The 27,190-nt window shown below is 41.9% G+C and overlaps 2 protein-coding genes across 2 annotated transcripts; one reads left to right on the top strand and one right to left on the bottom strand.

The window, feature by feature from the left end:
* Positions 1-927: 927 nt before the first annotated feature.
* Positions 928-9,905, top strand: GPA33 (glycoprotein A33). Its single transcript, XM_077790655.1, has 7 exons — positions 928-1,011; positions 4,515-4,666; positions 5,571-5,781; positions 6,342-6,500; positions 8,702-8,815; positions 9,250-9,373; positions 9,807-9,905. The coding sequence occupies exons 1-7, from the start codon at positions 963-965 to the stop codon at positions 9,886-9,888; spliced, it is 891 nt and encodes a 296-aa protein (XP_077646781.1). The 5' UTR covers positions 928-962; the 3' UTR covers positions 9,889-9,905.
* Positions 9,906-16,420: 6,515 nt separating this feature from the next.
* Positions 16,421-26,844, bottom strand: MAEL (maelstrom spermatogenic transposon silencer). Its single transcript, XM_031506305.1, has 12 exons — positions 26,713-26,844; positions 26,226-26,312; positions 24,049-24,151; positions 21,665-21,820; positions 21,145-21,186; positions 20,395-20,522; positions 19,616-19,670; positions 19,137-19,278; positions 18,351-18,413; positions 17,596-17,728; positions 17,306-17,384; positions 16,421-16,536 (listed from the first exon to the last, which is right to left on the bottom strand). The coding sequence occupies exons 1-12, from the start codon at positions 26,842-26,844 to the stop codon at positions 16,421-16,423; spliced, it is 1,236 nt and encodes a 411-aa protein (XP_031362165.1).
* Positions 26,845-27,190: the final 346 nt, after the last annotated feature.

Genomic DNA, 27,190 nt, shown 5'->3' with positions numbered 1-27,190 from the left:
AAAAGCGACTTTGTCCCTCAAATGGCTAGAAATAGAGCATAGATGACTATCCCACACGGACACATCTCTTGCTGCCTAATGGCAGTGAAGTGTTTAGAAGACACACTGCCCTCAGTTAAACCTAATGCCAGATGTTTGCCTCAGCTGTCATCATTCCCCCTTTTACTCTTCAGTCAATTATAGCAGCAGTTATTTGTGATTTCCAAATGCCCACCCAGAGCATGTGAGCAGTGCCCATGCCTGGACACACCCATCACCAGAGTGCTGCAAGCCACAAGTGATCTTCCAGCCTTCTGCAGCAGAGAGGGAGAAGTACCTTTGGTACCTGTGGCTATTGTGCAAACCACACACTGAGCAGTGGAACAGTGGCCATGAGAGAGTAAGAACCTGGCTGAGATGCATCTCAGTTGTATTTACACAACCCATTAATCATCCAACTCCCATAAACTTTGTATTTGCATGAGTATTTAGAGTAAATGGAGTTAGGCCCCTCAGGTCCTTAAAGCCCTTTAACTCTGTTCCTTAATAAATATTTTTAACTCTGTTCCTTAATAAATATTTAAGAAAAATGAGGTTTATCCTCCCCTAGTTGCCTGTCATCACATGCATGACTTGAGCTGCACTGCACACTCCAGCCCCAGTCCCACCACACCCTTCCTGTGCTCCATGCACCTGCGTGTTGGGAGAAACAGGGAAAGGCCATTTAATTGTGGGAGAAAGTTCACTAGGGAAGAAGCTCACAAGTTTACAGAGAGCAGCAAGTGATGTCAAAGCCTACTGGTGATGTGGCTTGTCATTCTGGCTGGGAGGGGAGGGGCAGGCTGGGGAAGAAGCACTTTAAAAGAGGTTGAGGAAGTAAACCTGCCATGCCACTGCAAAGCAGCCCTTCAGGGAAAGCCAATTACCTACCCAGCCTCCTGGAGATTACAAGGAAGAGCACCTTGAAGTGAAACAAAGGAGAGATGAGGGGGACAGCAATGAAAGGACTTGGGCTGCTCATTTTCAGTGCAGGTAAGTACTAATTTGGTTATGTCCTCAAGGGTTGGGTGGAAGGAAACAGCACTACAAAGTACAAGGACTCCAGTGCACTTTGTATGTCTCTTTCTTGTTTAGAGAAGATTCCTTTGTGTTTATGGCCAGACAAGTGGGTGTACCATCTCTGGGCTGAATGTCCACACACGCAGGCATCTCCCAAAACTGTTAGGAGTGTGAGAAAATGCTGTTCTTCATGAAGCTGGGATTTATTTTTCATAAAGTGTTTTCTTGGTTTCTGTTAATACGATATTTATCTCTGAAGAAGGAACTTCCTCCTCTGGAAGTCTCAGTTCCACTGCTTTTTATCCTGTCTCATATTCTCATATCAACGTTCCTACACCTTATTCCCAGCTTCAGACCAAGCTATGCACATGGGAATTGCTTGGAGTTTTGTAACTAAAAATCCTGAAAACCTCACTTCAACAAAGACCCACAAAAAGGAAATTCACAAGGATCAAAGTAATCAGAAAAAGTGGATGGGCTCCACATGCAAGAAATGTGACTTGGGTCATGGTTTGATGATCATTATGTAACTTGTGCAATGCCATTGATATTTACGCTCCTTTTTCATTATTCTACCTTCCATGCTATGCAAATTAAGTATGGGGAATTTTTCAGAGATAAACAAGCATGCAAATGAAGATTTATTTTTTTTTTGCTTGATCAGAATCTCGATTTATTTCAGCAAACAAAATATTTCTGTAATAGTATTAGTTGCCCTTCACTCTGCTAACAATTATTCAGTAAGGAATGTGAAAGTAGAAATGTCACTTTGATTTTCTTCTTCTTTTGTACAAGTACAAATCTCTAAGCAGAGGGAGAGAAAACCTTTCTCATTTTTAAAAATGTTATAAACATACAAAATGTCTCTCGCATTCTTTAAAATGTTATAAACACACAAAGTGATAACACATAAAAAAGTAACTCTAGGACTTAAATCTAGACATTGTCTCTCTGGCAGTATGTAGGCTATTTGTCCTCTCATTTTTTGGAGTTCTTTCAGTATTTGCTTCCCCTCCCTTCAGACACATTTTGAACAGATTCTGTTTCCACTCAGAAAAAAAAAAAAACAACCTTTGAAGAATAAACCACAACTTTCAAATGTGCTGACTATGAAGTGAAACATGGTGAGAAGTGGGAAGGAGGAAATCAGCCTGAATCAGTGACATCCCAGAATGAAACTGTTGCTTCCCTGAGAGAGGGAAGCTCTTTCTGGGAGGCAGAAAGAGATGTGGGTGACAAATGAAAAGCACCAGAAGCAGTGGGACAGGAGGGTGACAGATGAGTAAGTGTGTCACAGGCCGTGCCTCGCATGCAGTGTTGTTCCCCAACTCTGCAACAAATATGTCTGGAAGAAAAAGATCTCATTTATTGTAGGATTTGACTCACCCAATTGGAAGAAGGAAAAGAAATCTTAGGGTTGGGTGGTTTCTTCTCTGCCCCAGGGCTGCATTTATGACCTGCCAGTGAATCCCAGCCCAGTGGAAGCAGTTTCTGAGCGACAAAAAAATCAGGAAGTTGGTTTTGCTTCATCTCCTAGTACAGACAGTGGTGCTTTTCACCTAAATGCATGAAAGCATCTCTATCCAGTCACGACAAGCAAGGAGAAAGCTTTCACAGGTGTCTCTCATAAGGAGGGCATATGAAAACAGCAGTCAGAAAGACCCCTGGAGCTATGCAAACATGTGCCTTGCCCTGGGTGCTCCAGAGCAGGGAAAGATCTGGGAGTGGCTGCAATAAAAGCATGTTAGAAATACTTTGCCCTGGTTTCCTTCTCATAACTGTTAGCAGTTGAAATGAAATAATCCTCAAGAGAACAGAAGCCACCCCTGCCATGTCACAGAGGAGAAGGTGAAAACACACCTCGCTAATAAACTGTGGGAGCCCATAGAACAACCCAGTGGTTGAGAGCATGCAGAAAGAAGGGAATTTAGGCTAAAAGCAGATCCCTGTGCCAACTGTCCCATGGCACCCTGTGTAACTACCTGAATTGTGACCCCAGGTTCTTAATGCAGTGACAACACAACCTTTTGGGTCCCAACACTCTTATTTTCTACAGGACTCGTGTTCAATACTAGTCAAGGATGTGGCAGTGCTCAGTTTCTGACATAGTGCAGGGGGCTGTGTGCTTTTCCTGTCTAAAAAAGTGGGTATTCACAACCAGTTTGCAACTCAAGGTGCAATCTAGAAATCCTTTGCTCTCTCCCTTATACATTACACTTCCTTATAGATCTAACCTGGACAAAGATATGGCAGAATGAGGACCCAAAGTTTGCTAGATGGCAACTTTTCAGATTAATCCTCTCCAGGGAACGGTGACTCAGCTTTCAGAAATAAACCTTCACCACCACATGCAGCATGGCCCTCATGGGGGAATACCTCCTACTCTTTCCTCCTCACTGCACCACCTTCCTCTTTGCCATGGGAGCACCTCTGGGCAGCACTTCCTTCCTTGCCATTTACCATTTCCCCAAATGATTTCCACAAATGATGGAAATAATGGAAATTTATTTCATTAAAAAAGAAACAAAACCAAAACCTCAAAGCAACAAAGACAAACGCAGAACCCACACCAACTGTTAGGAGAAAGCAGGTGTTTTTAACTATGGATTCCTCCAGACATGAAGGTCACCTATGGCAGGGCAGACATAAATGTCCAGCTCGATTCTGATAATAACAAAGACTTGCCCACCAGGCAATGATAAGATACGATGAATTAAGAGCAAGTCAGAGGGAATTCAGTGCAAGAAGAAACACCTGTCCTGTGTCCTGCATGCTTCCCCAGGGCACAGAGGGATTTCTGTTTTATTCAACTCTCAGCTATTCCTGTGCTCCACAGAGGCAGAAGCTGGAGTTCTTGAAGAAAGGTGACTACTACCGTACTCATTTTTCAAAACCACTAAAAGCTTTTCTTACTTTGTTTCTTTCAACCACTGTTTGCTTCTCTAGGTTTTTCTATTTTCAGGGATGAAAAACATGAACAGGTTTTGATTCCCTAGCACAAAATGTCACTTTTCTATGGATTTGGATCGAGGCAAGTTATTTGACAGTTTTCCTGATCCTTGAAATTTGACAATATCAGTTTGTTAGTTTAGCCTGAATCCTTAAGACTGCTGATGCACTTGTAGTATCTGTTTATCTGTCTCCCTCTGTACATTCTGAACTGTCAAAGGGTGTCAGTCACACTGAAGGAGGGCTCAGGAAAAAAAATAACGCATCTTTCTAAACTCCATGGCAATATATGAGTAGGCGAAGAAGAGGGAAGCAAGGAACAGAGAGCAGAGTTTAGCTCTAAGCCATCCTGTGCAGCTGCTTCCCAGAGCCAATCAGCTCCAGCACACATCACCTCCTGCTCAGTGGGGAATGTCCTGGATGGCAGGGAATGAGGTGTTATTGTGGCATGTAAGGAAGCCAAAGAGACTACCATGGAATCCAGATGTTGTTATTTTTGCTGAGTGCAGCAATTACTCTCTTCCTAGTTGTGGTGCCTGCTCACACCCTCATTGTGGAAGCACCTGAGAAGCAAATCCAAGTGGCAAGAGGAAGAAATGCTACCCTGCGCTGTAATTTTAAAACAAACTCAGCTGTTGACAGAGGAGACCTGGTTGTCTGGAAGAAAATCAATAGCAAGGTAAACTGAGCTGCATAAAGAAACAGGTGAGAGGGCATCCAAGAAGGGATAGGAGATGGAAGCTGTGAGTGGGAATGGATGTTGGAAGAAAAAAGACTTCTCCCAAACTCTTTTTAATCCCAGAACTGTGCAGACAGAAATGCTGAGTCTAGATGCAATTTATCTCAAATCCACCGCACAACAGTGGGCAAGTCCCCACCCCTCCTCCTCCTCTCCCTTGGTCTTACAGCTGTTTATTGAGGATATATCACTGTATGTATGTGGGGTTTACATCTATTAAAACATGTGAAACACTCTGATAATTTCTAAAAATATATGTGTATATATATAAATGTGTATGTCTAATACACATATCTTTGATACTATACAAGTTTGAAGTTGATGATAACAGTACATGGAGAGATTCTTGAGGTCTTCCTACATCCATTCTTAACCTTCCAATACATCCAAAAGTATTGGAAGGCTAAGAAACTTTTGAAGTTCTCCTTGTGTGCTTGGGAATTAGTGAGAGGGGAAGCAGCCTTTGGAGATCTCCTTGCAAGAACTGCCAAGGGTTTATTTGGAGATCCTTGCTGGGAGAGTCTGTGTAATCACAGGGCAATTTGACTGACATGGGTCTCAGACAAGTCTCATGCTGTCCCCTCCTCATGGTGAGGAAAGGTGAATAACCCCCAGCAAAGGAAATCAGTTGTCTCTGATTTCAGATAAGGTGTGAGAAGGGGATTCCAGATGGAAACAGAGATCCTTTTGAATTCCTACGTTTTTCTTGGCCTTTTCCCAAAAGGCTGCAGTTTAAGGTCCTCTTTTCCAAGCTGCTCCTTAAGAGTGGGCTGATGAATCGAGTTTGATGGCGGACGCACACAGAAGGAAGCGAGGCTGACGCTGTCCCCTCCGTCTGTGCCAGGTTGACGCGGTGTCGCGGTACTTCGACGGGCTGGTGCAGTACGGGGAGGGCTACGACCACCGCATCCAGTTCATCGGCGACGTTGACAGCGGGGACATCAGCATCACCATCGGCGCCGTCACCATGGAGGACAACGGCACCTACGTCTGCAGCGTCCGCCTCCGCGCCGACCCGCCGCGCACCTCCGCGCTCCAGGACCTCTTCGTCCTCGGTGAGGTGACACAGGCACTGCCACAGCCCTGGCAGGCACACCTGCCCTTCCTCTAATGCACACAATGGTTTAAACAACAGGTTTTCTAATAGCAAAAAAAAAAATAATTGTCATCCCCAATTCCACCTTTGGTGTTTTCCTACTCCTATGGAAGGACACTGGGATGTGTAGAGCACGTAACTCCCTCAGACAGCTGGCTGTAGAAAACAGCCTTTAGAGCTGTACAGCTCACTTTCCTCATAATCCAGGCATCATTACACGGCTTTCCTCATCCCCCTGTGGCCTGTCATACTCCAGTTATCAAAGGATGGGTCAACCTAACACTATCAGGCATATCCTGAAAAGCATCTTGCAATTCCTTCTTGGCTTTCCAGTGCCAAAAAAGGAAAAACAAATTAGAAACAAATTAGATTCAAACTCACTTTTAGTTCCTTTAAGAAGAAAGTGGCAGGTGCAAGACCAGCCTCTGCTTGCAAGAATAAAACCCACAGATGCAGATGGGCTGAAACAAGAAACTGCTTAATTAATTGATTAATACAGTTCCTCTTTTCTTCCTTCAGTTGCACCATCGAAGCCTGAATGCAAGATTCTGGGGACACCAGAATATGGACAAACAATCAACCTGACCTGTGCTTCTCACGAGGGCTCCCCAACACCCAGATACACCTGGAAAAGCTTCAATATGCAAAATGAGCCCCGTTTACTACCATACGCAGAAGGTATGGGAAATCCAAAGACATCAAGACATCAAATCAAAGACAATCAAGGCATTGAGCTCTCTGCAGTTGAGGGCTGGAAAGATTTTAAAATGCAAATACAAAAACACCCTTAAGGCTTATTCTAGGATGTTCTCTGAACAGGAGTTTGAAAAGTTGTCCTTTTGATATTGGACATGCTCAGGAGTAACTTAGCAGGGGAAAAAGGACTCTTACCTGAAGTAAGAATGGTCAGAAAGACTTAAACTCCATCTCTCCCCTAGTGAGGAAGATGGATGGCTCTGGAAACAGGAATTATTTCTCAATTGCTGGGAGTAAGACATAATATGAGGAACAACACTGAGTTTTCTAACTGTCTTTACATCCCAGCTTGCTTGACAACAAGCAGATCTCTTTCTAAACTCAAGGAAACAAAAGCTGGCTCTGGAAGCTTTCTTCCAGAGATAACCCCTCACCTAGAGGAAGAGGGTATGAGAAAGTTACACCATTGCTACTTTGAGCATGAAAAAGGCTTCTGGTTCTTCAGGACTGACACACAGGCCCTTATATTTTATTTGCTTTCATTTTAAGTTAGAATCTGGAAGCAAAAAGGAGCTGAATTTCTACAACAGGAACCATTTCTACAGAAACAAGGGTTTAAGACTCTTTTAAGTGTATCAGTGACAGAGGACTCAGATTTATTTCATTAAACAATTTTTTTTCCTGGCCTGTCCAGCTTCAGGAAGACTAAGTGTCTGTACCTACCCTTCCTGGTTTAAGGGAAGTAAACTAAGATGATCAGACTCCACAGGATATTCCACACTCGCAGCCGATTCTTGCATAAAACATGTGTCACCAGGGGCAGGAACTTCATTCATTTCAATGGCCACTAAGTGGTGCCAGCACATCACACACAGCCCTGAGCACAGCGGGGACTTGTCACAGCAGCAGCTTCTGCTGTCACCCCGTTCTTCCCTGGGACAGGAGTCTCTGCTGGCCCATTCCCACCTCATTTCTGCTCTCATCGGAGCACCCATGGCCAAGCCCTGTGCTGAGTGTCCCCAGGTGACCCAGGCTGGCTGGGTGCCCTGTTGTCACTACAGGTAATTGCCTTCTGTGCTAAGCAAGTCCCACTGCTGCAAAGTATGCAGAACCCCCTCAGGAGACACTTCAGAGCTCACAGTACCTGACCCACATTTTTCCCCACTTCATTCACTCAATCACTTTTGATTTATCAGAAGCATTTAAATTCCACTTCTAGACTGAGATTTTGAGAGCTACAAACATCACACACACACCCCACCAAAAAAAGATCCCAAAAAAAAACCCAGGAGGGAGACAAGTAAATATAAGGAGTATGCAGAGACTGAAAGAAAATAAAAAAACTAAAAATCAAGCAAGCATATGGCCTGTCATTTCTCAGTTTGCATGCTCTTCTACTATCTGGCACTAGGTGCCAGCAAATCCTCAATGCAAAAAAAGTGAGATCTCAGGGAAACAACAAAGTAATTAAAAAGTATTCAGTCTTTTGCTTTCAGAGAAGGGATCTGGACCTCTATCACAAGCAAACGGCATGGACTACACATACCCGTATCAGCTGGAGATGTAACAAACAAACTGACTGCCTGAGCAGACAGAGCTGAGCTTCAGCCTGTGGTTCTGAACTGTGTGAGGCTGGACAGAAAGCATCAGCATCACTGCAATGCTGTCACTAGAGTTCTTTATTTACATAGCCAGTGTGGCTTCTTATGACTAGAAAACTTTTCTCCCCACTGCTAAATAATTGATATCTGAACTTCTAGGAGCTGCAGGACTGAAGAGCTTTCTCTTGTTGAACAAGTTAATTCATCAGGATGGCCAGTTCTCAGAGCCAGGTCCTGATTTTGGGTATCTGACATTTCTGAAAATCCAGCACCAAAAAAAAAAGCTTTCCCTAAGCACCGACACTTCTCTACCCGCCACCTACAATTTTCTTTCTAAAAGAAATGTTCAAATACCACATGTTCCCTGTAATCAAAACAGCACACTTCTGTTTATCCTCCCACAAATCACTCTAAAACCTAGGGATGAGCATGGTGGCTCCCAAGCAAGGCAGAGCAATCCATCAGCTTTAATAACCTCTCATCACCCCAGCCACCCTGGGCTGCAACTGGAGGGCTGCTGTTGCTACTTTCTTCGCTGCTTTAATTCTTATCTTTTTTGGCCTGATTTGTGTTTCACAACAGGGCAACAAATAACTCTGAAGAACATCTCAGCAGACACCTCTGGCTTTTACATCTACACTGCAACAAATGTTGTGGGAACGGAGTTTTGCAACATGACAGTCAGCGTTGTGCCACGTAAGAGATGGGGCTGCCTTGGGCAAGAGAAGTACCAGAGAGAACATCTTAGCTCAGAGTCAAAGCATTAAAGGAGGGGAATGTTATCATTTGGTTTCTGCACACCTTTAAGAGACCCTCTCCAGTGGTTTACATGCTGGTAGAGCACTCACTAGCTCATTGGGTTAGTCCAAAAATGACAAAAAAAAGCTCTGTAGAGTCAGACAGCACTGAATTTCCGATGTCTGAAACAAAATTTTATAGACAAAGAGAAGCAGGTGTTCAGTTCCCTGTCAGTAGCTAACTGCTCCTGTACTACCCAGTAGAGAATTATTTCTAGTTGCTGCAGTCAAACAAATGTGGCTTCCACATTGTTTGGTGGGGTTTGAAGTGCAGTGATTGTGCTGATCCCCTTAGACATCATTCCCCCTGCTAACTCCTCCCTTCCCACTCAGCATCCATGAACATAGCTCTGTATGCTGGCATCATTGGGGGAGTTGTTGCTGCCATTGTGGTGATTGGGATCATTGCCTATTGCTGCTGCTGCCGGGAAAGCAAGGACAGCGACTATGAGATGACGTGAGTACCTCTCCCTCCAGCAGTGAATGCAACAGATAAAGGGCTCTCCTTTTCCCTCCAGCATCAACAGGTAAGAGTAGAAAGCTAGGGAGAAAAAAATCTGGGGAAGTATGCACTGCTTTCTCTTTTCACTGTCCATCCCAGTGGTTCCCCTCTCTCCTCATGGAGATGCCCAGGAGTCCCAGACACCTTTGTGCCTCTGGGTAGAATCAAATCATTCAAACCTTGGATGTGAATTAGCACACATGCTATGAAAAAACACCGAGTAGCTCCCACACCTCTTGCATCACCAGCAAGACTGAAGTAATGGACTTCAGCTGGGTGCAGTTCTAGAGCAGCTTAGAGCAGTTTAAAAGTATCCTGACACAAAACCTCTTCAGAGAGGCTTCGGGATGGTTTTGATTAACATCTCTACTCCTGAACAATGTTTTAGGGTGCAAGAAGACAGAAATGAACCCTCCAGGCAGATGCCAACAAGGCATGAGAGCATAGGGGAGGATGTGGAAAATGCATGAATGAAGAAACCACTGTGATCTCCAGGATCTGCTGAAGCACAGACATAACCATAGAAAAGAAATCAATCCCTCTTTCTTACTGCAAGAAGTTAAATTACAAAATGAAAGCCAAAGGCTCTGCCTTCAAGTTCTGGGAGAGAACATTCTTGCTTCCCTGGAAATAAGTGCTTGATGTACACTGAGCACCAACACACACTCTCATAACAGAAAAATGCATGTGGAGCACTGCTGCACCCAGTCATCCAAAAATAAGCAGTCTTCCAGACTTCCAACTTTCTGAAAAAGGAAACCAGTCGGGTCTATTTGGAGAACAGAGGAACAGAGCTGCTGATGTATCCCCAGATCCACAAAAGGTTTGAAAGTCACCAACTGCATTTCATCAAGGAAGGGTGATCTTGTTTACTAAGTCATGCAAATGTCACAGCTTTCACCACTGTCCAACACAGAAACTGTTTTTGTGGAGGTTGAAGCAAGATGATTTTTAAAGACATTTTATTAAATGTGGGTTTTGTATGTACTGTACATGCACATAAAAATAAAGATATGGAAGAAAAAACCATCGATGACCAGTGAGTCTCCTATTTGGGACAAGAGTACATAATGTCACAGATAAGGTAAGAACTTAGATGGGCAGCTGATAAGAACTAGAAACATACTAGTAGCCTATTTACTGTCAGACTCCTGAATTTCTGAGTTCTAGCTCCCAGAGCTCCTAATTTTCATTACATTACTTTTTCCTGCTGACTGTTGCATGGGCAAGTCAGAAATAGTCCATTGCTCCTGCTGCTTCTGAAAGGATTACAACATGAGACATGGCAAGTACATCCTTAATTTAAAGAAGGTAGGGGGGGTGGAAGGAAAAATAGCTTTTTGTTCAAAACTGTAACAACCAGAAGCACTGCATTTCATGTGCAAGATGTGTGCAAACATGGAAGGAAATCCTACCACTAGTATCTTTGGAAGAGAATGGACTGTCTGTCCCCAAGGACTATCAATTAAAATCTTATTTTTTTTTAAGATACTTTTGCAGTAAAATATTTATCCTTTCAAAACTCCTTACTGCATCTTCAACTTTGGGAATTTCAGCAATGCCTCCCACATACCCTTTACCCCCAGACAGTTACTGTAATAAATATCTAAAATTTAACTTCAAAGAAGAACCAGCCATCCTCCCACACATGACCAGTATTTTCTAGATTTCAAACTATGAAAGCCACCCTACTAGAACTGTAATTCTGGCTTGCTTTCTGGCTGCCTTTGTTTTACATAATACTTAAAATACAATTACTCATTTGTAGTAATAACAGCTGCAAAGATCTACAACGGGAGTTCTTTACAAAGAACACAAAAATCCAAATCTCTGGCAGTGGATAACCTGAAATGCAAGACATTTTCTCATGATGCATGATAAAATTTTGCAAAAATGGATGGCTAAAAAAGAACATTGCACAGAGAAGCTGAAGGCAGATAAAAAAAATTTGGTACACAGCTCAGAAGCAGAACTGGTATGTATTCCAGTCTCACTGTAACAAGCAGGGATAGTGTGAATTATCTGATTACCATTGTAACACATTTCTACTGTGAAACAAAAGCTATTTCTTTTGTAAATGTTACAGACATTAGTCAGCACAACCTGTTTCCTCAACCAGGAATAACAGAGAGGGATAACAGTGTGGATTCTCAAAGATCTTAACTGGAAAGTCCAGAAAAAGGACTTGAAAGTTATCAGCAAAAAAATGCCAGAATATAGGCAGAAACTGGCAGCAGCCACTAAACAAACCATTGTAACCCTCTGCTACCTGTCCCACACTCTTCACTTTTAGGATAGGTGAAGTTGAATTGCTGTTTGTCAGCAATTCAGCTGAAGTCTTCAAGTAACACTTGCACAATAGTCATTTTAGGCATGAAGGAAAATACAGATTAGCAGTAAGCAACTGCACTAAGTTGTCTAAAGAAACCGGTCACAAAATACAGAGTTTACAAAATGACCCCCAAACCCCTGAATTTAATACTCTGCAAGCACATTCCATAAGAACTAGCAGAGGAAAAGCAAGAGAGTCCAACTTGACAACATTTAAAACATCACTACTTCAAGTTCTGCAATGCTAAGCTCACTTCCGCACTGAGAAATCAACTAAGCAACAACACACAAAGATATGGCTGAGATAATTCAGTGCTGCATAATTTTTTACCTTTTTAAAAATACCCTGGAAGTAGTGCATTTATTAGAATGCTCTATGTGTTTTTCCTCAACCAATTTGTTCTACTCCATCAGCCAGGAATAAACACATTCTAACTCATGCTTTATTCCAGGGTTTTCCGGCGACTGAATTTATTTATTGCCTGTCTTGTATGTCTTTTGAAAAGAACTAACTCCAAGAGTTATCTCTAGTATAGCCACAACCTTATGCAAAATTAAACCAGCAATAATGAATTTGGAGGGAAGATAAGTATCACTAGCCTAATTTAACTAATTCCAAAGATTTAACATATCTATACTGAACTTCAATACTCACTTCCCTCAAAATGCAGGAAGGAGGGAGAAAATGTATGACCAGGTAGAAATTCCTACTTTACTCTTTACACAGCAAACTGCTATTCAGTTATGTTCAACTTTACTCAGAAACTTATCACAGAACTCAAACAGGCTGGTCAGGCATGATTTAGCATCAGCAAATCCATGCTGACTCTTTCCAGTCCCCCACTTCTCCTTCATGTACCCAAGAACACATTCCAAGGGGGCTTGCTCCATGATTTTTCCAAGGAGTGCAGTGGAACTGAGCAGCCCAGGCTCTCCTAGATCACCCTTCTGACAGATAAATGCAGTATTTACCTCCCATTGCTGCAGACTTCCTGTGCTCTGTCACCTTCCAAAGGTGAGCAAGCAGCCTCAAAATGTGCCAGTCAGCCTCCTGCATCCTGGGATGCAGCACATGTGGCTCGAGGAACTGCATGGGTCTGCAACTCCCACTGCTGCTCTTCTCCTCCCTGAACCCTCCCTGAGAACAGATCTGCTTTACAAACAAGATCCCTACAGCCCTGGCCAGTGTTTAGAGATTCTTCCTTTGTAGCCCACACCTGCTTCTCCCCCCTTACACTGCATCAGCATGCAGCCATAAGATTCCTGCAAAGACAAGAGAGTCTTCCCAATCAACCTCCCTGCATTCCTGCATTGCTCTTGTGTTTGGGAGACTCTGTCCTTAATGAACTGCCAACCTTAATGCTCCTTTACCCCACAGAGCTGGTACCAGGGATTCTACCCCTCCCTACTTCCCACATAACCACCAAGATCTGCTCCCACTGCCTTCTCCACTCCTCGGTAGGATCTTGGGAAGTATTTCCAGTATTACAGACACACAAAAGCTGGTGCTGCCATAGCCCACTTCAAGATTCAGTACAGTGCACAATTCACAACTTGTCAGGAAGACAGGAGTTAATTATCTCACCATCCTTGTTGCTAGAGAAACTGCACTCCTTTTCTGTTTATTTGTACCAACTGTTCCAGGAAAGACACAGAGGCAATGTTCTGGCTGATGAGGTTCACAATACAATGATCAAACCTCCAAGATTAATTCTGGATGTGTTGGAGCTACTACTAAATTTATTGGAGCCCAACATAAGGAAATTTGTAACTTCTGATGTGCTTCACCTGTTCACTAGGGATTGAAGGGAATTATTTGAAAATGGCAGAGAAGTTTAATGGGAGCCTCTAAGACAGAACCATGGAAAAATGAGGGAGCTGAGATAATACAGCGTTAGATTAATAGAAGTGTTTGCCAATTTCTTCATTTTACTAAATCATTGCAATAAAATTTACTGGCTGGCCACTCTGGGGTGACAGTGAGGGATGATAATCCTTCAGAGTCATCAGGAGGGCAGAAACTAGATAACAAACTTGTTTTTCTCCTGCTCCACCACAGTACATTTACTCTGCCAAAAGGAATGATGTTGTTAAAGTCTTCGCAGCCAGCTGCATCTACTTCTATCTATCAACCAGAAAATAAACCCAGTTTCACACATATACTTGAGTGACTTCACTTTTGGGCAAAGTTTGAAATCCTTCCTAGCAGAAAGGGTTACACAACTATTTTACAAGAAAATCAAAACAGGGCTTTCTAGAATAGAGGTTTTCATTCACCAAAACAAGTACTTATTCAGAAGAATCTGACCTTCAGCACACCACCACTTGACTGTGACAGCTCAAGACTCCGAATCCCTGAAATGCAGCAAGTTTCCTACTAGGGAATGACTCAGCATGGACCTCACTCTAGGACACACCCCATGGAACGAGCATCAGCTGTTGCTGTTTGATCCAGGATCACAGCACTGCTTCCTCCAGAGGGTCACCTGACAGATCCTCCACATAGAAAATCCCCACTAAAATTCTGCCTTGTTTCTTTTAGGATTTGGATGAGTGACATGTTGCTAAGGACACATTAAAGATCCATCTTACCTTAGACACAGCAAACACTCTGATAACATAACAGTTATAATAGAAGTTAGTGTACTCATTCTAATGGCACAGATCTTAGGCTTTTCACTACAAAAAAAAACCCTCTGGAGTTGTTGGTTATTACTGTAAGACAGTTGCTGCCCCAGTTAACAGCCCACTCCCTACAGCACATAATTAGATCTTCTCCATCTTATGTGCTATTTTAATTTACAGGTGGTAAGGTACAGATATGCCACGAAATCCTAATAGCATTTTCCCACTTCTGCTCACATTCTTTATCTCAGTCCTGATATGTAATACATCAAGCTTAGTAAAAATTGTTCTTAACAGTGAATAAGTGTTTTAACAATGATTTTAATTAATTTTTAATGAATTCTCTCCTACATAAGAACCAAAACAAACTTTTATTGCAAGAGTGAACTCTGAAAATGCTTCAAAAACAACAGTTCTGTACACTATGAAATACCAATGCAGCAATGGCTGTCAGTAAAGGAACTTGGACAACTCTACACAAATGCAGAAAAGCCTTTAGCACTACTTGATAGACACTGTCAGTCTGTTACAACATTCCCGGTGCTTCACTGGTAAATTTCAGCCTTAGAGCTTTAATGTCCCTTATTTGGTGAAATTCAGCAGGTAAGACAGCAGCCTCCAAGGAAGGAAATACAGAATCAATTGAGGAAATTCAATGATAAAGGTGAACAGTTAGGTAAAAACAGAAATGCTTCACTGATCCTAAAACAATGGAAGAAAGGGTTCAACTGTTCTTACAGCAGCTGTAACAGGTTTCCAACTAAACTTGGCCTTTTCTGACACCCTGATCAGCATGTTCAAATAAACCTTTGATTTTGGCTATATTTTGGGTTTTGCTTGCATTTGTTTTGTTGGATTTTTTCCTTATTCAAGGGAATGAACCACCTCATCTTGAGTTTCAGTACCTACAAGGAATGAAACCTTCCCACAGTTAGTTGCTATGGAAATTGTATTTCAAAACTGGACATCTGTTGGTACAAAATCTAGAAACAACTTAACAAAATAAGCTCTTATTTCTCAGAATCACTTGCTTAGGAGACACATGGGCTAAGCACAAGGCTCAGACAAGACAACTTTTTGGGGATTAGTTCAAGCACTACCTCCATAAAAAGGAACATCTGACTTCCTAGAAAATATCAAAACAGTGTCTCATTTATGTGTATTCAAATAATTATGACTAGTATCTACCCAGCCTGGCTAAACTCTTGTGAAATATATCAGTTTGAATTTGATACTCCTTAAAAAAAAAAAAAAAACCAAACAAAAAAAACACTAACAAATCAACCTCATAACACCTACACTTCTCTTCCTTCTCTAAGTTTCAGGGACATGCATTTCTTAAAAAAAAAACTCATGCAAATTAAAAAAAAAAAAAAGTCTATGCTGTACTTGTCCCTGATGTATATAATACAGCCTGTTCCTCTAAGAACATTAAAAAATAGATAAATTTGCCACATTATTTCTTTCAAGACACTTTATATAAAATCTGCTTTTTTGCCTTGAAAGACCACTCAAATTTTTCATGGCTAAAACTGATACATTACAGCAAAGTTTTGTGACTACTGACTTTTAATTTATTCCCCTAGGGCAGCCCTTCACACCTTCAATGCTTTCTCCCATGCACCAGTTTTTGAAGCAAGACTGTAGTACACACTGAAATCCCATTTTCCACATGCAGGAGATGAGAAGGTCATTAAAAAAAAGAAATACAGCAAAAAGTTTAAGCTGTTTGCACACTGGTCACTAAAGAATTGTTCTAATTCAATTACATTGATTAATCTTGAATTTGCAGTCTATTCATTAAGAAATACAACTAGTACAGCATGCAGTTTTAAAGATATGACTGTCAGGTCCCTTCAAAGTAAGTCTTCCTGTAGATAACGAACAGGATTCTTTAAATCCACTCAATAGTTTTATCATTCTAACAAGAACTTCAACTGTCAAGATTTGCACAGAAGATGAAAAACTGCAGTCTGGAGAAACTACTAGTTATCTTAGGGAAACGAAGAAAATTAGAATTCACAGTCCTGGATATGAAAGAGATTTTCAGTTACTGAAAGACTTGGATAGATCAGATGCACTTCTCAGCAATCGAATAGCTCCTCTTCCTTGTACAACACTCGCTCCACAAGGGGAGGTCTTCACACCACACGGAAAGTCACCTATTAAATTAAATGCAGTTTGCACATCAAATCAGCCTTTAAAGCTCACATAAATTAATGGAATTGTTCTTCATGCTCTGGAGCTGAACCTATTTAACAGCTCTGATACAAAAAGTCAGGCAGCCTGTGTCCTCCACAAACACCAAGACCATAAGATCATGGTTTCCAGGTGGAACAGTTTAACTCGGCACAAATCTTACGCATAAGATACAAGCTGCAAACTCAGAATTCTTATTTATTTTGCAAACTTGTTTCTGTTCCTCTGAAGGCTAGCCATGAAATGCCCTGATAAACTGAGCTCAGAGGCCTTTCAGTAAAAAACATCCTTTCTCCAAAAAGAGACTTTAAAAGAGAAGACTCTTAACCGAGTTGTGACAGAACATTTGCAACAAGGACCAGCTCACTCTGTACATACAATGATTTAAGAGCATGGAGATTATTTTAAACACAGCCCTGCCTTAAAGCACCTGGGCATGGGAATGGCTTCATGTAACAGAAAAGCATAAGTCAGAGAGCAACATTTCTAAAAAAAACTTAATTTTGAGAGATGTTTTTGACCCTAAGATTCTGTCCAGTAAGAAAAGGCCAGCTCTTTCTGCTTGAGTCTTAAGAAATTCAGTGAAATCCACACACAATAATAAGCACAGCTCACATGGAGCTGTACACCACTTACAGGCAACATCTAAGCCCAGAAACTTGAAAAAGTAATAACTGGATTAAGTTTAAAGAGTTCCTTCTGCTTAAAAAAATGTGAAAGTTTCAAACTCACAATTAGAGGGGACAAGCTCTTGATCCTGTCTTGAAGAACCCAAAGGTTTGTCATATCCAGAACTCTCATCTTTCATTTTCTGTATGAAAAAATAAATACTCAAAATAAGATAGATGTATCTGCTAACATGAAACATACACCATTATCCATCAAACCTATGAATCATGGTCAAAAACCTGCAAGTTCATCTGTCCAACATATGTCACAAAGGACAGCATCCAAAGATGAAACAGCTCATGTGAAATTGGCAACTGGAAATAAATCAGGGTATGAATGGAAAAAAATCTGACCTGGGTGTGTCCAGCATCCAGTTTCACAATCCTGGTATTTGTGTTTTGATCACAATCCAAATCTTGCAGAGGGAGGTGAGCTGCTGTTAGTGGCACTCCATACACACTAGCGAAGGATTTACTGATGCAGTAACTTGACCAAGGAAAAAAAAAAGAAAAACAAGAAAGGTCTGGCTAAGAGGGCTGGAATGCTGATGTGTGGAAGCACAGCATTTTATGTTCTTCAGCTGGCAAACAAAAGCAGCCAAAGCACGAGATGCACAGAAAAAATACCACTGGGCAGAAGGACTTTATGCCAGCATCCCTGCATCCTTCCAAGACCACCAGTCTGCTGTACAACTACATATGAAATAAAAACAAACTGCTTCCCCACATTACCAAATGCAGCACTTAGAAATGTGAAAAAAAACTTTTTTTGGGGGGGCATAGAGTCCATGATAAGTTTTTTGAAGGAAAGACTATTTATTATTGTCTAAGTGCTACTATTGCTGCCAGCAGAGATCATAAATGGCACTTCCTTGTTTCCAAACAATTTACTTTTCCTTTCCCCCACCAAAAAGATTACAGAACCTTATGTAGCTCCATTTTATGTCAGGCAGTATAGAAGTTTCCAAAGTAGAGATATGCCAGAGCATACTGAGAATACCTCTGAAGTCAAACAGTGAATTCTAATGTAATTAACACTTCTATCACCATTGAAGTGCTAACAAAATAAAAGCCATCCTTTGGGAGTCAACTCCTCAAGCACTACTCACCCCATTTTCTTACAGGATGCCAGAGCACAGCAGGCAATATCAATCTCCTCATGCCACTTGCACCTACATGAAATGAAGCTCAGCCTTACTTCAGAAGCACCTACATTGTGCATCATCAAGAACAGTTGGTCTGGCCAGATGAACAGGAACAAATATTGAAAATGGCATCTTTTTGTTGCAGAGACCATGCAGTACCTTTAAAATTTCACAGAGGTCAATAGCTTTGCCCTAAGTAGCTTATGCAGAGCTTAAAGGTCTGCTTATCAGGCAATTTGCTTCATGCTGAGGTGGGGGGGCAGAGAGAAAAAGTGAACCCTAAGAGACAAATGGAATTTAAACAATTTGAACCATTTCAAGCTTCCCATTAATGTGAAATAACTCCTCATAGCATAAACATCTTCACTTTCCTCTCCAAACATGTTTTTAGAGTGCATTCTTCCATCCTTAAGGTCTCCCTCTAGAGTAAAGACACTCATGGGAGCAGAAAATTGCCTGACTATAAAAAAAGACGAAGTGACAACAATGAACCCAACGGATCTTAAAATCCATATTCCAAGCAGACTTCCAGGAATAATTTACATATTTTTTTAAATCTACTGAAATTTAAGGCAGAATTATTGGTTCTTTTCTTAAATTAGTAGTAGAAGAAGCACTAGGGTCTATTTCTAAATTAACTGCATACTCACCCAATATGTTCCTGCAGCACTGCAAGCAAATATCACTTTTTGTACCAACACAGAAGAATCTGAAAGCAGGCACATTTACACTAAGAGCCACCCAACACACCTGGTATTACTGGAGAAATCCCACAGGCAGACATCCAGTTTTCTGTACACCCAGATCTTGGATGGCTCCTTTTGGTATTTCTTCTGGTACAGTTTCATTATCAGGTCTTCTACTGCAAAAAGCTCCCAGTGGCTCTCAATGCCTACAGTTCAGTGAAAATCCATGCCAGGAGAACAGGAGTCACTGAATATCCTGCTCAGCTCATGTCTCAGTCAGCCCCTGTTCACTGCCCAACCTCTTATCATAGCATCAAAGCACAAAGATATTCTACCAGTGGTTTTAAAAAAAATTGGCTTCCTAAAGAGTGGTGGGAGAAAGGAAGAGGAAGGCACATGCAAAGGAGTTCTAGCTATCAGAACCAGCTTTTATGAAAACTTTGAGACATGCTTTTCAGACAAATACAGCTGTCCACGATTACACAGCCCTTATTTCTGGGGGTAGGAGGGGAAAAGAATGGACAAAAATTATCCATTTTCTACCTGTTATGCTGGCCATTCGACCAAGACACCAGTTAATTCGGAATCTGTCATTAGACTGGAGGAAAAAAGAGTTCTGTCATCTCAAAGGAGTACAGTATAGAATTCTGACACTTCCATGACTTCTGTCCAGGGCTGAAAAAGCCACCTCCAAACCAAAATTGTTTGTGGCACTGAATGCAATCTCCCTGACGACCCAAATGAAAACTTCTTCAGAGCCCTGTATTTATGGATGGAGCCCAGTATCTTGTCCCTCCCTACTTTTTAAGGATTGTTTGAATTGAATTGAAACATAATAGACTTGTTTTGAAATTTAAACACCTCTGAATCCTAACATTTTGTTCTGTTGCCTGGAAAATGAAACTTGAGCAAAAATTTAAGACACGTGTTATTCTCATGGGGAAAAGAGTCACAAAAATGTAAAAATATCATTTCAAAAAAGCAGGATTTATGACTATTATTGAGAACATCCAATTTAAGTCAAATCTTAGGAGCCCTTAACCAAAATCATAACAATGTCAGAGAACAAAAGACCCTCTTCATCAGTAGATTAGAACCAGAAGTGAAGGCTGAAAATAAAAAGGCAGAAAATTAGGTCTCTGCTTTATAAAAAGGCTGGCTTCTAGAGGCCATTTCTTCCTGCATGGAACTGGGACACTGGCAAAAAGTGTCTTTCCCCACTTAAATGCACACTGATTAGGTTTTAGAGTGAACTGTCTCCTTAGTCATCCAACAGGAGGGAAAGCAGAAGTGGAGATTTAGAGCTTTGACCTCGGCCATACCCTGCAGAAGAAGCGAAGCTGAGCACCTCTGGCTGGCTGGGCAAACTCAACAAGTTCCTGCAGGACAAGTGCGTAGCAAGAACGAGGAAGGTGAAATCCCGTTATAGGGATCTTGTGGGTTTCATCACCTAATGGAGGGGGGAAGGGGGACAGGCAAAAAAAAAAAAAAAAAAAAAAAAAGCAACAACAAAAAACCCACAAAATTGTGAGAAGTCCAGTTTCCTTAAGAGATACAGTTCCCCCTCCTTTTTATCTTTCTGTGTACATATATACATGCATACAAACACACACTCCTCTCCACAGACAGGGTCTGTGTTTAAGCTACCAAAACCTTGCTTCTGTCAGTAGCTCTGGGGTGTGAGCAAACACTTACACTCCTGCCCCTTTTAAAAGGCCATTATCCAAGTATTACACATAGGAAAACACGAGCTAAGTTAGTTCCCTCTGTACATAAGGAGAGGAAGTGTCCTAATAGAAACAAACTGGAGTCTATAAACATTACTGAGAGTCACAAAGATAACAGGCAAGCTAAGTCAGACAAAATAATGGTGTAGATATTTTAATTTTGGCAATATATGCCAAGCTGCTAAACATAACTTCTAAATATAAAGTAGTATCTTTGAGTTACCCTGTTGTTAATTAGCACTTCATGCTGAAGATACAACAAAGACTATCAAGACCTGCAAAACATTTGGACAGAGGTCAGATAAGCTGAGTCTAAAACTGCACATTCTTTTTCTTAATACTCACTGGCAGCCTGGCAGTGGTACCAAAAACCACATGGTGGTACTTCTGCAGAAAAGAGGAGAAAGCACAGTCATCATCTAACACCACCAAGAAGAGATCTTTAACTCTCCACTATACACCACACCTTCACATAAAGAAAGGAACAGCTTCACCTTCCCCTGTAAAAGTGCCACAACTATTTTTGGAAAAGTTATTTTCAGTTCTATGCCTTTAAAAAAAAAAAAAGTGCATTGTAGAGTTTGTTTGGGTCCAGCTAAGAGAAACATTCATTGACATGAAATATAAAGCAGAAACACATACAGATCCTCCTGGATTTACCCTACCCTTTTTGGAGTTACATGAAGTTCTGACACTAGATCTCTGCAGAAACAAGCTCAGTACTGCTCTGATATTTTAAGAAGCCTGACCATTTATAATTTACAGAGAAACAAACTTGTCTTAATACCAGAAGTCTAACCTGGGCAGCAGTGACTCCAGAAAGCCTCCCTCTCACCACAGTACTTCTGACCTGCTTGGAACTCACCTGGATCTATGAAGTGGTGGAAATCAGCCACAATGCCATCTTGTAGGGAGTATCTGACACACCCAATCTCACAGGGAAGGAAGCGCTGCTCGCAGTGGGGTGGCAGCTTCCCATAGCTGTAGATGTCCAGGAAGTAGAATATGTCTGCAACCATATCTGAAAGAAAAAGAACAAAACCATCTTCAGACAAGGCACCAGAGGTTACAGAAGCCATGCTGGTCTCCCATCATCCAGGGAAAGCTTTGGTGAGCTTTCTCCTATGGCTGGGTGAAGAAGGGTAACAACCAATTAAAACACAAAGATCTTCCTCTGTATCCAAGATGACAAGATAACAACACTTACGCAGAATTCAGGCACACTGGACACCTTCCAGAGATCCTACTGTGTGTACAGATGGGGCAAAAACCCCAAACAAATAAAAGCAACTGGAAAAAAAAAGCCAACCTCCAAACCCACATGATGTTAAGAGGCCTGCAATCCAACAGGAACCATTATTCTTTTTCAGGATAGGTCTCTTTGCCCTTTCAGAAAATAAGGCTAGGGAAAAACCAAACCAGTAGCTGCAAAACAGCCTCAAAAGCTACATTTGGCAGCTTACACCACTTAAATGAGTAGGTAGTAATCCTATGGGGCAAGAAGATGAGAAGTCTGCTAATTAAAAGGATTGCTTCTCCTCCACCAAATGAGCCCCTGAACAAAGTGGCAAGAATACCCAACACGAATGTTAAGGAACAGATTTGTCATTTACTAATTAAAGTATCCAACTATGACAAATATTTTATAATACACCTTAATCCTTCTCTCCATGACCATCACAATGTCCTCAGTGAAGTTTAATACAGCTATTTAATCCTTACTCTTAACTATGGCCCTGATGCTGTTGAGGCAGGACAGGAGCAAAGAGACTGACTCAGAAGGCTGTGAGAGTAAAAATTCCAATTTTATTCAAAATCCATTATACAGAGCTTTGTGCAGACCAAGTCCATTGGTCCTGAAGTGAAAACAACCTACACCATTGGTGCAGAGTTCTTGATGTACAGTGATAGAACTTAACTATAAACAATGTGAAAACAAGAGATAAAGAATTATTTACATTCTTTTCCAACAGATTCCCAGGCTTCTGCCTGGTTAGAAACTCTCAGTTTCTCTCTTTGACTGAATCTGAGACTGACACAGCCCCTCATCAAAAAAGTCCTACTTGCTGTACTAGAGATGTGTAACTGTCTTTACATATAAATAATTTTGGATGCCAAACTTTAGGACATTCAACATCAGTTGCCCTAAGCCTGAATGGTCATGCTCTCTTTTGTGGGTCTTAAACTGTACAAGCCCAGGGGTCATAGGAAAGACACCTCTCCTCCTTATGAAAAAATTGATATAGCTCCAGGGACCCATACAGAACTTTAACTGAGAAATATTAAGAGCAGCATCATGAAATGTATCTCAATTATCCTTTATCATTATGCCTCTCATTCAGCTAAAAGATGAATTGTGTCAAGTCAAGCCAGCCAGCAGGATCAGCCCAATCAAATCTGCATCACAATGACAAGGGAGCACAACCCCTGGCACAGAGGGCACTAATAAGCATTTCATTTTTATGGAGCTACTGTTTCTTGCTCCCCCATAACCATGACAACATGAACACAGTTCAAGAGACTAAGGCAAAAAGCTGGAGCTGAGACTTAACCACACAGCAGATACAGCTTATATGAACTGGCTTCTTGACTTACCTTGTAAGCACTACCTTTTATCATTTTTCAGAATACCATAATATTCATTGGGTAGAAGACTACAAATGTGTTCCATACCCAACTCTCATTAGAACAACCATTTGAAGACAAGGTACAGGTCAGAAAGGTTTAGTTTTCTAGAGTTCTTTCAATAAGGAAGCAAGTCAGGATGTTATAAAGGCACTGATAGAGTGCATATTCCCTCTTTTATTCTCCCAATGAGGCCAGACTCTTGTTTTAATAATACCTCTGTCATACAAATTTGCAACTCTGGTATCTAGCAATTCTTAACCCTTTGAAATCAGTACAAGTATTCTTGTACGCTGAACTTGGATTAGACCGTGTCAAATCATAAATGTAGGACTTGAAAAATTACCTTTTCATTAAAAACTTTGAAATAACTGTTAAGAAACTGTTAGTGGCTATACTGCCATTGAGCTAAAAAACAGAGGATAGAATACTTGGAGGTTGGAGGGGGAACAGTATTTTCCCTGATGTCCCTCTACATTTTACAGCAGTAGCCCAGTAGTGTAAAACATCTGACACAAACGACTTTTAACAAAATGTAAACAGTCTTTGTACATGTATCACTGAGAGAATATCCTCAAAGGGCAAGCTCATCTACCAGGATCAACTGGTTAAAAATCACCATACCCTGATCATTCTTCCAAGACAGAGCAGAGGCATCTGGCAAAGGAGTAGCAGTGGGCATGTTTGTGGTCAGAGGAGCAGGAACCGGATCAAGCGCATTACAAGTCTGGAAAAGATGAGAAAGTTAAAAAAAAAAACAACACAGCAAAAGTGTTCTCGTCCCAAATAAAGTCCTTCAGCTCCTTGTATCAGAGGGAAATGCAATATCCACTAATAGCTGTCATTAGGTGGAAAAGTTTAACCTATTAAAGTGCAGGCCAGGCAAGCAAGATTGCTCTTCAGTACCTTTGTCAACCCATTACTGCTATAAAGAACTACAGCTAAATTTACAAAATGTAATACAAAAAAACCCAAGGAGTTATTATTCAACCACCTGTCACAGGCAAGGAACTCTTCAAACTGAAATTTAAAACTTTTCTCCATGAGTTTTATGAAAAAAGCACCTGGCATATGTGTTAGTTGTCTTTGACTGGGAAACAGGTTCATGAAAAGCTGATAAAGCCTTAAGGAAGTCATTGGATTGCTCTGAAAATCCATTCATGAACAATAAGCTTTTAATAGAAAAAGAAACCTGGCAGCCTTACAGAATCTGATCACTCAAACACAAATTGGGAATAACATCCACACCCAGGTACCCCAATTGCAGATAACCATCTCAGGCAAAGTTAATTGGTTATCCGTTTCAACTATTTAAAACAAAATGAGGAATTATTCTCATCTAAGCAAGCTTTGGCCACCTCCAAAAGAGGAACGTGGGCTTTCACTACACAAAGTGACTGTGGTTGTCTGTGTACTGGGCTGGGATTAATAAAATGAGAGCACATAATCTCATATATCTATATTTACCTATTTCCATTAATACAGTACGGATGGTGATTTTTATTCTGGTAAAGCAATTATTCATTACTCCCCGTGATTGCAATCTTCTAAAATGCTACAACTTGTGGAAGGAAACAAAGAAGCCTCCATTTGTGACTTACCTGCCATTTCACTTAGCTCTCTCTGACATATAAAAATGGAGTTTCAATAATTACACACTCAGCCTGCTAAACCACACAAGGATGATCACATTTTAAACAGCTTCTTCCCAGACACACAGGTCCCCAAAACCAGAAAACATTGCTAACACCCCCCTTCTAGTCTAGACTGACACATTTAACTAATCCATTTTTTCTAGTTACTCCAAACTACAACCATCCTGTCATTCCCTCTATCACCTAGTAAGTGTTTTGAAGTCCTGGAATTTATTCTCACCATTAATTCATTGTTCAGAGTCACTATCTAGTAATAGAGCATTAAGAAGTAAATGCAGTATTATCCATTTACTTAGACAGTAAACGTGACTTTCTTTCCTTGGACACACAAGTTTTTACACAACCAACAAAGACTGAAATGAAATAAAATAAGCTGACACCTCACATAATTCAAACTCTTAAGTAAATCTGCTTCAGAGAAGTGTGGGGAGAGGAAAAGAGACAGAAACAAACAAAACAGACAAGCAACTTTTCAAGGCAGTAAATAGCAAAAATTATCTGTTTTGTACCATTTCAGACACAACCACAAACACTCAGCCCAACTGCCGACTTCTATATTGTTCTCCACAACACTGTTACTACTCTCTCCCATAGCCAACCAACCTCAAAATAATGGCAGGGTGTAATTATTCTATTTGTGCATATGCCGTAACACTTCATTGACCTGGTTCACTACACAGCTCCTGCAGAACAACAGATCAGGTGCCTCGAAGATGTGTTTTTAGGCCACCAGACAAACATCTGCTTAAACCAATGACATCCACAAAGCAAAACCAACATGAACCTATAACAAGAAGTAACACCAATTTACAGTATAATTTTTCTAAATTAAGTTAGGCAGTGTAAAATACTGTTAAACATAAAGCTAAGGTGTTAGAGAACTACATTTTACTTGGTAAATGAGCCAAAAGGAACAAGTTGTGATGGTTGAAAGAGGTATCAAGTATTTTTACCTTCAATTCAACCCAGAACATTTACCTGCATAACCCGTATAATGGTATGTACTAGTACTGCAGCCATACCCTCCAGAGGCTGGAGGATGTGGAGAGCAGGTGGAACTTGCACAGCATCCTTGTATCTAAGCACACAGAGCCCGACCCCGATTACTCCTCCGTCTATTGAGGGCGTTCCATTGGCAGCATTTACCTCCTTTACTGTCTTCTGAGAGCGTTTCTTGCTATTCCATGTACGAGCCTTCTCTGCATACACTGCCTTCTCTTCCTCTGTCAGGGACTTGAAGGAAAATTAGCTGTTACAAAAAGGTTTGCACCACTTCCTTCTAGCAGCCCCACAAACCAACAAACCCCATGTGTAAGAAATCACTCCTGCACTTCCAAAGGACATTATCGATGGCTGCCAAGACTGACTCAAACACACCCAGGCGCTTTTTTCCCAATACCGCCGCAAGCCATGATTACAAACACCCAGCAAGGCGAAGGTGAAGTACCTCCGAGCGAGGGCAAGCCACGAACAAGAGACCTCCTGGAACCACTCCTCCAGCCGAGGACGCCACCACCCCGCCCAGGGCACACGACCAGCGCTGCCCCGCGCCGAGGCGAGGCCGGCACGGCCACGTCTGAAATGGCGCCGAGCCCACCCTCCAGGAAAGGCCCCGCCGGCATTCCGCCCTCACCTCCCACGCGTGGCAGCAGTAGGGCACGGCGTCCGCCATGCGGGCCACGGGCAGCCCGCGGCGCTCCAGCTCGGGCAGCTGGTCGTGCACGAAGCAGGCGAAGGCGCTGCGGCGGCCGCCGCGCCGCGCCATGGCCTCGCCGCAGCGCCGTGCCCCGCCGCAGCGCCTGCCCACGCGGCAGCGGGCGGCCCCTCATGAGGGGCGGGCGGGCGGCGCCCGCGCTGCGCTGGGCCGTGCTGCGGCTCTGCCTGCTCCTTACCGGCCACAAAGGAGAGTTACCAGCGGGACAGATAGCGCCCAACAAGCCCCAGGGGTTACAGAACCATAGGGTGTTAAGGAGTGGGCCTTAAAGTAGATGTAGTTTTACCAGGGTAGGTTGCTCAGCGGCCTTGAACGCTTTCCAGGCATGGGCAGCCTGTTCCTGTGCCTCACCATCCTCACAGTAGGGAATTCCTTTCTAATATCCAGGCCAGGTTTC

Source organism: Lonchura striata, chromosome 2 (assembly GCF_046129695.1).
Source record: "Lonchura striata isolate bLonStr1 chromosome 2, bLonStr1.mat, whole genome shotgun sequence".
Lineage (NCBI taxonomy): Eukaryota > Metazoa > Chordata > Aves > Passeriformes > Estrildidae > Lonchura > Lonchura striata.
The sequence above is the reverse complement of the archived record's forward strand: the minus strand, read 5'-3'. Positions and strand labels throughout refer to the sequence as shown.